This window comes from Alligator mississippiensis, chromosome 1 (genome assembly GCF_030867095.1).
Source record: "Alligator mississippiensis isolate rAllMis1 chromosome 1, rAllMis1, whole genome shotgun sequence".
NCBI classification, from domain to species: Eukaryota; Metazoa; Chordata; order Crocodylia; family Alligatoridae; genus Alligator; species Alligator mississippiensis.
This window is the reverse complement of record NC_081824.1, coordinates 411,261,174-411,273,755: the sequence shown is the minus strand read 5'-3', so window position 1 is coordinate 411,273,755 and position 12,582 is coordinate 411,261,174. Positions and strand designations below refer to the sequence as shown.

The 12,582-nt window shown below is 46.4% G+C and overlaps 1 protein-coding gene across 2 annotated transcripts in view; it reads right to left on the bottom strand.

Annotated features, from left to right (window-relative positions):
- The window catches only part of COG3 (component of oligomeric golgi complex 3), a 53,876-nt gene extending 41,294 nt beyond the window's left edge, over positions 1 to 12,582 (bottom strand). The window contains exons 1-4 of one of the 2 annotated variants that reach the window (XM_019500456.2): positions 12,200 to 12,582; positions 5,609 to 5,755; positions 4,975 to 5,036; positions 2,052 to 2,217 (exon numbers count right to left, since the gene is read on the bottom strand). In XM_019500456.2, the coding sequence (XP_019356001.1) occupies positions 2,052 to 2,217; positions 4,975 to 5,036; positions 5,609 to 5,755; positions 12,200 to 12,358 (534 nt within the window). In that variant the 5' untranslated portion in view covers positions 12,359 to 12,582. The remainder of the gene's footprint in view (positions 1 to 2,051; positions 2,218 to 4,974; positions 5,037 to 5,608; positions 5,756 to 12,199) is intronic. The other variant, XM_014608329.3, reaches the window with a different exon arrangement.

The window sequence follows — 12,582 nt, the reverse complement described above, 5'->3', positions numbered from 1 at the left end:
TAGGCTTCTATTCCTTATTAAATAGATATTTAAAACTATTTAACTGTTTATGACTGTCCATGGGACCCCGGTTTAGAAGAGGGGGACGCTGGGGCTACAGGGGAACCCCAGGCCAAAATAGAAGGGGAAGAAAGCCCCTACTTACCACTCACAGGGGCTGGAAGGAGCAGAGAAGCGCGTGCTGGAAAACCGCCCGTGCAGTTCATTAGCAGCGCTCATATTCAGCTGGGGCCAGGTGACGTCAGCAAGAGACAACACCCGGAGGAAATAAAGGGCAGCCCCGAAGGCGCAGGAGCAGAGGAGGATATCGGAAAGCCCACAAGGGAACCTGAGGCCAGCAGTACGCACCTGCGGCGGCTGGCAGCCTGAGACGGCGAGGGCAGCTGCTGCCGCGGTAGTGGCAAAAGCCGCAGCAGCAGAGGAACCAGGGGAGAAGCTGGCAGTGACGCCGGCAAAGGAGCCAGCAGAGGAGCCAGCAGGGAAACAGGCAAAGGAGCCGGTAAAGAAGCCGGCAGAGGAGCTGGTGGGGAAACCGGCAAAGGAGCCGGCAGAGAAGCCGGCAGCGAAGTCAGAGGAGGAGCCGGTAGAGAAAACAGCAAGAATGAAGGAGACAGCGTGAGTGGCGAGAGCAGAGGGAGCAGCTACAGGGAAGCCCAGAGCCGAGGGACGGCGAGGTGCGAAAGCGACAGGAACGAGACTGGCAGGACCCCCATCTGGGATAGCTGCAGCAGAGGCAGCAGGAAATCCCGAACCGGGAAGCCCAGGGGAGTTTGGGTGTCAGCAGAAAGACCCACAGCATCGCCAAGAGGAACCAGCCGTGGCTATAGGACCTCAAGCGACTATAGCGACATCTCCGGATAGAAGCTGCACCGAGGGGAGAGAGAAAGGGGCCCCGAGCAAGGACAAGCATCCGGGCCTGGGGACACTGAGGCACCGGGGAAGCACAGGGTCCCAAGGGCTGGGTCACTCTTCTTTCCCTCTAGGCTTCTTCCCACCTGATGGTTGCACCCCTCCTGCGGTCATGGTGGTGGGTCTCTCACATTGTGGCCTGGCAGGGTTGGAATAAGGGTGAAGGCGGCGAAAATTACGGGCCTCATAGCCTTCACACCAGAGCCCGGCCCAGGACACCGGGTCCCGCTTCTGGGGAACAACGGGAAGTCCGGGAGAAGAAACCAGCAGGGACCAGGGATAAAGCTGGGTTTGAAGAACCGTGACAGAAGGTGGCGTTTGGCCGGGGTGTAGGGGAGGTTGGAGCCCCGTGAGTGCCCGCCGAGAGGCGTGATGACCCTGGAGGCTCCCTCGAAGGGGACCCCTTCCACTGAGGATCCATCCAAAGTCAAGTTAAGGGGGTCTTCTGACATCAGCCAAGGGACCCTCGGGGGTCCACTCGCAGGCTCGGGACAAACCAGATCAACTACCCGGGCAAAGGCTGCTAGGAAATGCCTAATAGAGCAAAGGCGGGCACAATAACTAAGAATGAAGACATGAATGGAAAATTGTTTCTGAGACTGTTCTGCAGACCAAGGAATAAGAAGTAACTCTTTATGAGGGAGCAGAGCCTCTCTCTCATTTCCAAGTCTGGATACTTGGATTTACTAAAACATGACTCACCAACCTTTGCTGCAATGAATGGTTCCATGTCTGATCACATATCCTGCAGATGCAGAATAAAGGTAGGTTCACAAAAAGGAACGGAAATGTTAAAATCCAGTAAATGGGAATTAGGAACAGAACAGAAGCCCTTTCAACAGTAAAGAATTGGTTCAAAAAATACTCCTACAAGCAATATAAGCTAGTGATCTCAGTATAACCATTAATGGAGAGGTGTCCACATCCTCAAACTTGCTGCTTTATTAAAACAAGATGCTTCAGACTGTCCATCCTGACAAACATTTTCCTACTTAGAGTCTGACCTTTAGAAGAGAGTTGATGCACCTGGTCAAAGTGTTCTAGGAAAAATATCATTATTGCCAAGTAAATGTCTCCTCTGCAGAAAGGAGACTTTCATTTCTGGTACCTTTGAAATCTTCAGGATTAACTCCAAACATTACCTGCTCCTTCAGAAGCTGTTCACAGGCTTCATGTAGTGTTCCTGTCTTGGTGGACACAAAAAGATACTGCTTCTGCAATGACTCCAGATGTTGAAGAGCACTGTTCACATCATCCAGTATGGAATCACATTGCTCCTGAAATCCATACAAATAATCCCTCATCTGTCTAGAAAACAGAACCAAAATGAAACAAAGTAAAGGTCCTCCTTCTAGGGTTACAAACATAATCAACATATAGCAATGTTTTCTGTGCTTCCACCGGAGAAGGATAGCATTTCCTTTTGTTTTTGTAAAAATAAACACTCACCAGTCACAAACTGACTTTATTTAAGCTAATAGGTCATCCATTCTGGTTTTAAAATCTAATAAAGTCATGAACTCCAAAGTATTATTAAAGACAAATTAAATTGAAATAATGTTAAGTGTCTCATTTAAATAAAAAGTAACATCAAAACTAATGACTCTTGAAGCTTGAGACTAGCCCCCTAGGTTAGCACACGTGCAATAGAATCTAAAAGTATAAACTTCTCAATGTTGCACAGCCCATGAAAGTAAGGAGAAAAAAATAACTGACTTATTGCATCTCTGGCCTTCTCCAGATAAAATGCATATATCCTGACAGTCTCACAGACCACATTCTGGATCCATGATCCACGAATGTCTGCATGCAAATGACAGACTGCAAGTGTGCAGTTCTCCAAAACTGTGCCTGGTCCAAGTAATAGACGCAAAATAAACCTAAGGCTACCTGTTTTCAGGGAGCAACACAAATATAGGCAACCCCCGCTTAGTGCTCTTAATTGGTTCCTGAAAAACCGAACATTAAGTGAAACCAAAAGTATCTGATGACCCGAGATGGCAACCACGATCATTATAGCAAAACTCGCTGAGCACAAAGTGAAACCAGGTATCAATTTAAAATGAGCGTTATAGCGAAATAGCACTAAGTGAAACAGCATTAAGCAGGGGTTGCCTGTACTTCTCACAATGAAAAGATAAGAGGAAAAAAAAAGAAAATACAAGCAGAGGAGTATACAGCAGGACCATGTTTTGGGTCATCTGCCAATCTTCAGTGAGGGGCAGGACTGCCAGGGTCCCTGTGCTAGAGGTGTGGGGGGCCCTACCACAACAAGCCTGTCGAAGTGGCATCCAGCCTCATGACTGCCCCGCAAAATCAGCTGCCTGCCTCCTTGATTTTAGTAGGCGTCTACATATATCTTACTCAAATGGACTGCTCTAAGCTAGCCTTGTGGTATGTTCCCATCAGCATCTCGGCCTTTTGGCTAGGATCAAGCATTTTTTGCACCAATCAGAGGGTGTTAGGGCTGGTTCTCACCCTCCCGGTGCCTATCTGGTATTGCAGTACCACCAGGCCCAGTGCCAGTTCTCTGTGGAGGGAATACCTGCCCTTTGTTTTTCTTTCTTTCAAGGGCCAAAACAAAAACAAAACAAAAAAAAAGGAAAATAAAGATTCCCATCAGTATGTTTGCCCAATATGGGCCATGGGTTTTATAGTCATGCTCAGCATGAGCTGCGTTTAACCAGCTTCATAGTTGGTTTCCATTACTGAGCACATACTGCTTTTGGCAGCAGTTTAATGAGCAGGTTTACAAGCAGGTCTCCCTATATGACAATATAAGATGAGGAGCTTTTTTACTACATGCTGACTTGCAGGAAGAGAAGGAAGGGGTGGGGGGCACCTCACCTTATATTTGAGTAAATACATAATTTTCTTGTTTCTTTTCAACAATTAAGATTAAAACCAAACTGAGAAGGGAATCAGACAGCTATGCATACAACGCGTGATTAAGATAAAGTCTTCTGATATGCTACAATTAGGTGTGCACAGATAGAGATTTTATGGGCCAGTACCGATGGCCAATTTTTAAGGAGTCATATCGGTCAATACTGATCTGATTCCAATATGCAGGTGGCAGCTTGGAGACCAGAATCAGGTTGGTAAGTCCGGTGTGGGGGAAGAAGTGGGGGGAGGGAAAGGAATGGGGCAGGTGCTGCTCAGCCAGGGCAGGCGGGTACAGGATGGAGCCACAACTGGCTCCCACCGCTGCATATACCCCAGGAGGGCATAGGGAGCGTGTGCCCCCGGATCTCCGCGGAGCAGGGTGGGATGCTGCTGCAGGCTGAGGCCGGGACTGTACCAGGCTCTTCACAGGGGGAGGCTGGAACAGGCTGCACTGCACTCAGGGCAGGCAGTGGTGGTGCTGGGAGCGGAGCTGTGGAGGGGGCTGCAGCCACCCCAAAATTCAACGTAGCCCCACAAGCACCCGTCCCAGCACTGCCGCTGTGTGCCCCAAGCGCAGCCCAGCCAAGGATGAGCCCAGCGCCACCCCCAGCCCCAGTGGCAGCCCACACCATCCTGCACAGATCTAGAGGTATGTGCCCCCATGCCCTCACAGGGTGCATGCAGAAGCAGGAGCTGCCACCCCCACTCCCCGTGCCCCTCAGATGAGCCACTCGCATCTCCATCAAACACCTGCCCCACCTGAGTAGTGCCTGCCCCAGCTGCACTCCCTCCCTCACCCCAGGGGCCTCGATATGCACCTCCCATGCCCCTTTCCTCCCCCCACACCAGAATTACCAGCCAGATGCCACTCTCCGAACCGCCGGATTGTGCTCCTGGCTCTGTGCATGCTACGGCTACGTGCATACACGGGGCATTTATCAGCTACATTACTGGCTACATCAGGCAAAAATAGCTGATTTCAATTTTCCCTTATATCGGTGCCAACCCAATATGGGACCGATGCATCAGTGCACCTCTAGCTACAATACTTGTAAGGACAAGCTGAGATATATGTAAGATAGCCAGAACTCCACTTCTACTTAAGCAGCTGTTTCTAGATGCAATGAATAAGTGGTTCAGTGGTAAAATACAGAAAACTAAAAAAAAAAAACAGCGTACCTGTACTTAGCACCTTCATCTTGATCCATCTGGGTCTGTAGCTGGGCAAACCAGGAGAAGAACTAGAACAAAGATTTTGAGGTTGTCAACAGCTTAGACACTACAAGGAACCAATTAGAAAAGCCATCAGATCTGTGGAATGAGTTCAGACTGATAAGCAGGACACAGAAGATGAAGAAAAAAAATTTAAGCATTCTATGATTAAGACAGGCTACCAAACAGCAGCAAACAATTCCACTACACAAATTAACACTCCACTAACATTCTGATGAGAAGGCAAAAGGTTGCATGTCATTTGCTTGTGTTTTTATAGAAGTACAGCATTAGTATTATTTTATTTCAAATATATGTATACATCAATCCTATGGTACTGTAAACACCTCCACCCATCTTTGGAGATGCTTTGGTTCCCCATATATTCAATTCTATACAGGTAAATGTTTGTTATTACATGACTAATTTAATAATCTTTTCTCTGTCTCTCTCTTTGCATATATCCTCAGTACCAGTGAAAGAACTGTAGAGAAATACAGAAAGTAGCAGGAAATACAGAAACTCCAAGAATGCATTGAAAAGATCATCTTAGCTTTGAAGTCATGCCACTAAGGCAATGAAGGGATTTGGTCTTGTTTACCTGCTGTGCAGTTTCAATTCTTTCATCTTCCATCCCCAAGGCAGTGAAACCTTTCAAGAGGACATCCTCTGTGGATTCTGGAACTACTGCAGTCAGCGTAACAGTTAGCGACCGTGATGTTAAACTGCATAAATCTTCTATTGGAAGCTGTACATAAAAATCCCCAAAGCTTGGTTAAATAACTCCGTAAAATAAGTAAGTATTCTCAATATTAATTAACAAGACAGCTGATATTTATCAAAAATGTGAGTTTCCAAAGGTCATATTTGTTTACTTTTAAAGGAAGAATCATACTGGAGCTTTATAAATTGGTCTGATAACATATTGAGAAGTATATCAACAGGACAGAAATATTTCTGAGAAATTTCTCATCACGGTATGAAATATATGGCTGTATATAGACAAGACTAACTGAAACTGAATGAACATTGCTGTCTCTTGGATATGTTCCAATAAGAAAAGCAAAATTGACTTGCTTTGCTAGAAAGCAAGACAAATTCATATTTCTTAAATAAATATCTGAAGACAAGACAACTCAGAATTCAAGTAGAAGCAAAAAAATCAAGGTGTCCACTGTCTGCACAGAATAGCACTCCTCTGACACAGAAATTGTCATGAGGCTTCTCCGTCACATACCGAGAGGAAACCTCAGACCCAATGTTGGCAAGACGTAACATTCCACTTGTTTCAGAATGATCTGTTTAAAATACTTTCTAATGAAGCATCCAAATGATAAAGGAATGTTTCTTTAGAAAAGAATCTATAAGAAGCATCATCAACAAGGAATTTTTGTGTTCAGTAAAAGAAAGTAAAATTTGGGATAATTTTTAGTAAGTTTAGTTGGGAGATTTTCTTTAGATGCATCTTATCCTTACATAAAATGTTACAATGAATGGCATTCTAACATTCTGCTGAATACATATAGAATCATCACCCTCTTTGACACACAATTATGGCTTATGCATACTCATGAGAATAGTTCTATACGCAGCTTCAGAAGAAAAACTTTTGATTGCAACTATACACAGAACCATTTAATTTGGCAACAAATAATTACTGCCTGATTCTATTAATTAGGTAATGGCAGTTTGATTTAGATATTATCTCTGAAAACTAATGAATTCACACAGCATTTGATTCATCTTTTTAATTGCTGGCAGTTTGTTTGGTTTGGGGTTTTTTGGTTGGTTGGTTGGTTGTTTGTTTTTTTGTTTGGTTTTTTTTTTGGGGGGGGGGGAGCTTTTAGTAGCAGTCAAAAAGAAGGAAATTATAACATCAGTTTCCCTAGACACTTTTTTTGATGCACCTTAATTCAACATCCCCCTACCATTTAGCAATCCTAGCTCACGTGCGGATTAGTCCTATTTGTGCTAAACAGTTTAGACAGTTAGGTGAAGAAAACTGGTCCTGGACTTCAGGTAGGATTTTTAACTCAGAGTTCCAGAAACTAAAAGCTAATAGACAGATCTCAGGATTGGGAGTCAGTAGTCACTTTGTCATGCCTTTCTACTGTGTGATCTCAGGACAGGCAATCAGAGCCTGTTTTAAAGAGCTGCAGAAGACCCAGAACTCCAATTTGCAACTGGAGCCAAGAGTGCTCAAGGTCCTCAGTTCCCCTTAGGATTAGATAATATCTCCTTTTTGCAAGGCTAATCGAGATCTATGACTAAAGCAGCACCAAGGATGATCCTGGCAGTAACCCATTCAGGCACTATGCCAGGGGTGGGCAAAATGCAGCCCGGGGACTGGATGCAACCCCCAAGGCCATTCTATCCAGCCCACGAGGCCCCTAAAAAATGTAAAAAATTAATATTTATCTGCCCCTGGCTGCCTATCATGTGGCCCTTGATAGCTTGCCAAAACTCAGTAAGCGGCCCTCCGCCCAAAATAACTGCCCACCCCTGCACTATGCCCTCCAGCAGCAGGATATTCCTTTATAAACCTGTGGGCTAGTAGGCTAATTGTCAAGTAATAAGATGTTAGTAAATATAGTTTAAGGAAAATTGGTAGTTGGAGATTCATATAGGAGAAGAATTACAAAATTCAGCCAGGACAGGATGAAAGTAAGAAGCACCTAATTAAACTGGTATTTTTGAGAAGCAAGATTTTTGTTCCCTTTTAACATTTACTTTTTTCTTCATGGATCCATCCATACTAATCCTAAGTAGTGTTTTTCCCCTTCATGCTAATGTAACAGGGACTATAATTCTATTTAAGTATAACCCTTTCTTATTCAGGAGAATAATATAAAGAGGTTCATAGTTAATATTTATAAAAACTATTTCAATCACTTCACATATATTTAAACTATATACATTTTACATTTATTAAGAACAGGGCACACTTGCTGCCTTAAGTTTTTTTTATAGCAGACAAGAAAGAGAAAAAAAAAAACCCCACCACATTCAGATTTGCAGCAAGAAGTGAAACATTCTTAGAGTGGTGAATGCACTAAGTGAATGATAGGCAATGTTCTTTAATAATGAGTCAAAAGTAAGCCTGCTTGTTTGGAAAGCTACCCCCACCTTTAACAAATAGTCTCACTGCTGGAAGCTCTATGGAGTTATAATGTAACCAGCAGTTTTATAATGGCACAGTAAAGCCATAGTAGAGTTGCTTAAATGAAAACCAATATTCCCTTGTGTTTTTGACTACCTTTGTGTAAAAACAATTTAATTTAAGTTTGTACCATCTGATTTTAACAGGGTAAAGCATACAAGTTTTTTAGTATTTTAATGAAGGGAAAAATTAACTCAGTGGTATATGTTTTACAGTACATATGTTTTTCACAGTTGATTTAATTCAGTCCCCCTAATACAGTGAAATCAACTTGTTTTACAGTTCCTTTAACATTTTAAGATACTGTGGCAGACTGAAGTACTACAACTGAGTAAATTCCAATGCACATTCCTCGAAGTGCTAGTTTTGTGTGTTCACACAGCAACACGAAGCATCCCAAAAGCCTTTAAAAACATTGTATAAAGCTTTCATTTTATAGTTTATCCTTTCTCTTACTAGAACAAAGCAGCCTCTAGGACAAAACAGCACAGCTGTCAAGTAACACAACGCAACATGACAGTATAAGACAGGAGTGAAGAACACTAAATCCAGGTAAAACTAGAGGGGTAATTTAGGATAGCAGAATATAATTACTGGCATTTAGAAGAAGGCAGGGTCTGTTGCTAATACTTAGGAAAAATGCCTAAGGACTTAAAGACACATATGTGCTAAGACACCACATATTTTCCATCCCAGAATGCACTAACAGCTACACCCTACTCCCTACAACACTCTTCTGAAGGCTACTTTTTGTGAACTAGCCAATCAGCAATTAATCATCCTGCCTTGCCTTTTGGGGTTGATCTGTCCCTACTACCAATGTTGCTCACAAAGTATCTCTCATGCCCCAAGACAAAGCAGCAGCTGTACTTTCATCACATATCTGGGAACAGGCTATGTGGGAACAGCCTGTCCCCTCCCCTCTAGACATCTATTGTGCGCCAAGGCTGGCAAGGCCCTTCACAGACTTGGGTAGTGGCAGCAGCAGCTGTAGCCCAACTCTGCAGACTCTTCAGCCAAGACAGATCATGACAAAACAGTATTGTAAGCCACAGCACCACCTGAGCACATGGGATACTGACCTCTGAGGCTGGCATAACAGGAAGAATGTTAAACTAGAAAACAAGAGGAGACAATTGGGAGATGCTCAGCATCCAGACCTGGCTGTAGTTCACAGGAAGAGGAAAATCAAATAAATGACAACCGATAAAGGAACATCACCGGGTGGAAGGATGGGCAGCCACGAAAAAGTGTAACTACTGATGTGAGCATTAATGCAATATGTGATAAAGTTAGACAAAGGATTTTATCTAATCTAGGTAAGGAATGGGGTGTGGTCAGTAATACACAAACATTTCAATCATTTCTTATTGTCCGGAACCTGAGCAACAAAATGGAGGAACCTGACTTGCGGGTGCAGGACATGAAAGTGGTATTATCAGGATAACAGAAACAATGGCCTGTGCTGTTCAAGAAAGAGAGAAGTAGAGGGAGCAGTGCTGGAATAACATGGTACATTAATGATATGATAAACTGTAAAGAGATAAGGAATAAAACAGCCCCCCCCCCCAGGTCTAAATCACATTGGAGATGGATGTTAAAAGAGGTCCTACGGGAGTAGAGACATAACCCTGGTAAAGACCACCAAGGGTCATAGGAGGTAGAGACAAACATCTTGGTAATATTATTAAAGAGATAAATATAAACTAAGGCTTGTGCTCTTTATGGGAAACTTTAATTTCATAGATACGGACTGGAGAAATAAACACTATTAATAATGGCAGTCTCCAGCTGTTCCCAGATCTGGCAGCTGACCAGTTTCTCTAACAAATCCTCCTTGAACCAACAAAAACAATGCTATTTTAAAACGTCATCTTCACATGAAGCAAGAGGGCTTTACAAAACAGATGGACACCTAGCCCAGTGTTAGGTTAAGCCATTCCAACTGATCCTATTTAAATTAAATGGGAGGAGAAATGAAAGCAGGTCTGGGAGTAAGGTTCTCGATTTCAGGCAAGTTTTGGTTATCTAAGGGACCCAAGTATGGAAGACAACTAAGCTAAGTAGTAAGGGGGATAGAAGTCCTTTAAGTCAAAGATACAAAAGATAAATAATAAATCAATCAATCTGGAAGTTGTACATAAGAACTGTCATTAACTGGGTCAGACCATGGGTCCATCTGGCCCAGCATCCAGAGGGAGTGCAGCAGGCTGCAGCCCCTTCACCACCTCCTCCAGAACCTTCTGCTGAGGTCCTGGCTGCGCTACTCCCAGCACTTTTTCATTTATGCACTCCCCTTCCATGGCCCCATCAAGTCCCAAGACCTCTTAGTCAACCTCTTCCCAGCCCTAGCCAAGCTGGCAACACAGCTGACCAGGAAGGAAGAGCCCTGGAGACTGTGGGGCCATTTTCCTGTTCCTTACCTGTTCTTCAGGCAGAGTTTCACTGGGCTGTGTCCACTGGCTCCTTAGACTCATTCAAGGGCCTGTGGCCACTGTCCAGTGTGATCTGCTCAGTGGCCCCCCTCCGGGTACTCATTTTTAACCCATGACCTTCGCTTCCATCCCTGTTTTATTTATCCCACAACTTCAGTTGGCACATACCCAATAGCCCCCTTTATTAACCGGTGGGGGGGAGGGGAGGGGAGGGTAACTGTTGCTCTGTGAGCCTAAGGCCCATGTGTCCAGTATGTGCTCTGCTAGGTGTCCCCCGCCCCCCTTGACACACTCATTTTGAACCAATGACCCTCTCATCCCTATTTTGTCTTTTAGTTCTCCCAAGCGATCAGTGATGTGCCCTCAGTGGTCAAAATCACCAAGGGGTGCTTATAGCTCTGCTTGGTGGGTTTTGGCCCACGTTCCAGAATAGCATATGAAAAGGCCTGTGTCACACAGTCTACTGTGCACTGCTCGGTGTCCCTCCCTCAGTGCACTCGCTTTGAACCTATGACCCTCACACTTCCATCCCTGGTTTTGTCTTTTAGTTGTCCCAAGCAATCAGTGATGTGCCTTTAGTGGCCCCCATCACAAAGGGAGGCTAACAGCTCTATTTGGCAGGCTCTGGCCTACATTCCAGAATGACAAGCCAGGAGGCCTGCATCACAAGAGGCAGCGAGAGGATACTGAAAGGGAAAACAAACTGGGTCTGACCTTGTGACTTGGAGGCTGGGCCCCCCTCTCCCAGGCTCACTAGGGAACGAGGTCCCTCGCCTCCAAGAATCTGTCCCGTTCCTTCTTTTTTTTTTAATCTGGCAGCTTCCACAACCTTTGGTGGTGCCAAGCCCTGCACCCAAACAACTGACTGGGTGAGAAAGGAATTCCTTGCGTCTGCTCTCAATGTGGTGTCTGCTCCTTCCCCTGGGGCAGCCTTGGCTCCCTCCCATGAATGAGCACTGACTACGGCTCTCTCCAGCCTCTCTCTTCACCCCTTAGTATCTGGTCCACCCTCCTCCGGACGCCCCCTCAAACGCCTCTCTCCTAAGCCAAACAGTACCAGCCTCCACAGGCTCTTTCCTTCCAGCAAGAGGTGGGGAAAGCACTCACAGGGGCGGGCTCTGGACCTAACAAGATGAACCACCCCCAAGAGAAAGGACTGGGATACTTGAGGACTGAGATGATGGCCTCAAGGCAGCCTGAGCCTGACCTCGCGAAGGACATGAAGCAGCTAATAATTCAAACTAAAATGATGCTCAAGTCAGGCTATCAGGGGATTTGCCGGGTGTATTTAAAGGGTGACTTTTTGAAGAACTATGTTTGTTTACACACACGCATACACACAGACACGCACAGGTGCACACGCACCGACTAGTACAAGCCAGATGCTGTTACTGAAGGATCCCTCCCGGTTACTACCACAGAGGCAGCCGGATCCGGCAGGCGGGCCCGGGGCCCTGCCAGTCCCCGGCGCTGCCTGGCACTGGCCCGAAGAAGGAGCCCGGGGCCGCCGCGCTGCGCCCCCGCTCACAGCGCGACCCAACGGCCCGGCCCGCGGGCGACGTGGCAGCCCCGCCCCGCCCCGCCCCGCCCCGCTCACCTCGGCCGGGACGGGCAGGCTCTCGGCCGCCGCCTTGAGCTCCAGCACCGAGTCGGCCTGGCAGGCGGTGAGCGGCGCGGCGGGCCGGGGCCGGCGGTCCCAGAGGCCCAACCTGTCGCGGGGCTCCCGGCCCGCCGGCTCTGGGGGCGGCTCCGCCATCCTCGCAGCCAGCCGCGGCGGGGGGGGCACTTCCGGGCCGCGGCGGAGGGCGGAACGCGGGGAGCGCGGAAACGCTGCTGGGGGGACGCGCGCGGCGAGCGGAAGAGCGTGGCCACCCCTGCTCCACGGAAGTGATTGGCGCCGCCTGGGTGTCGCTTCCTGATGACGTCAGAGCGAGGCAAGGCTGGAGGAAAGAGGGCCCCGCATGTTGGGACTACTCAGGT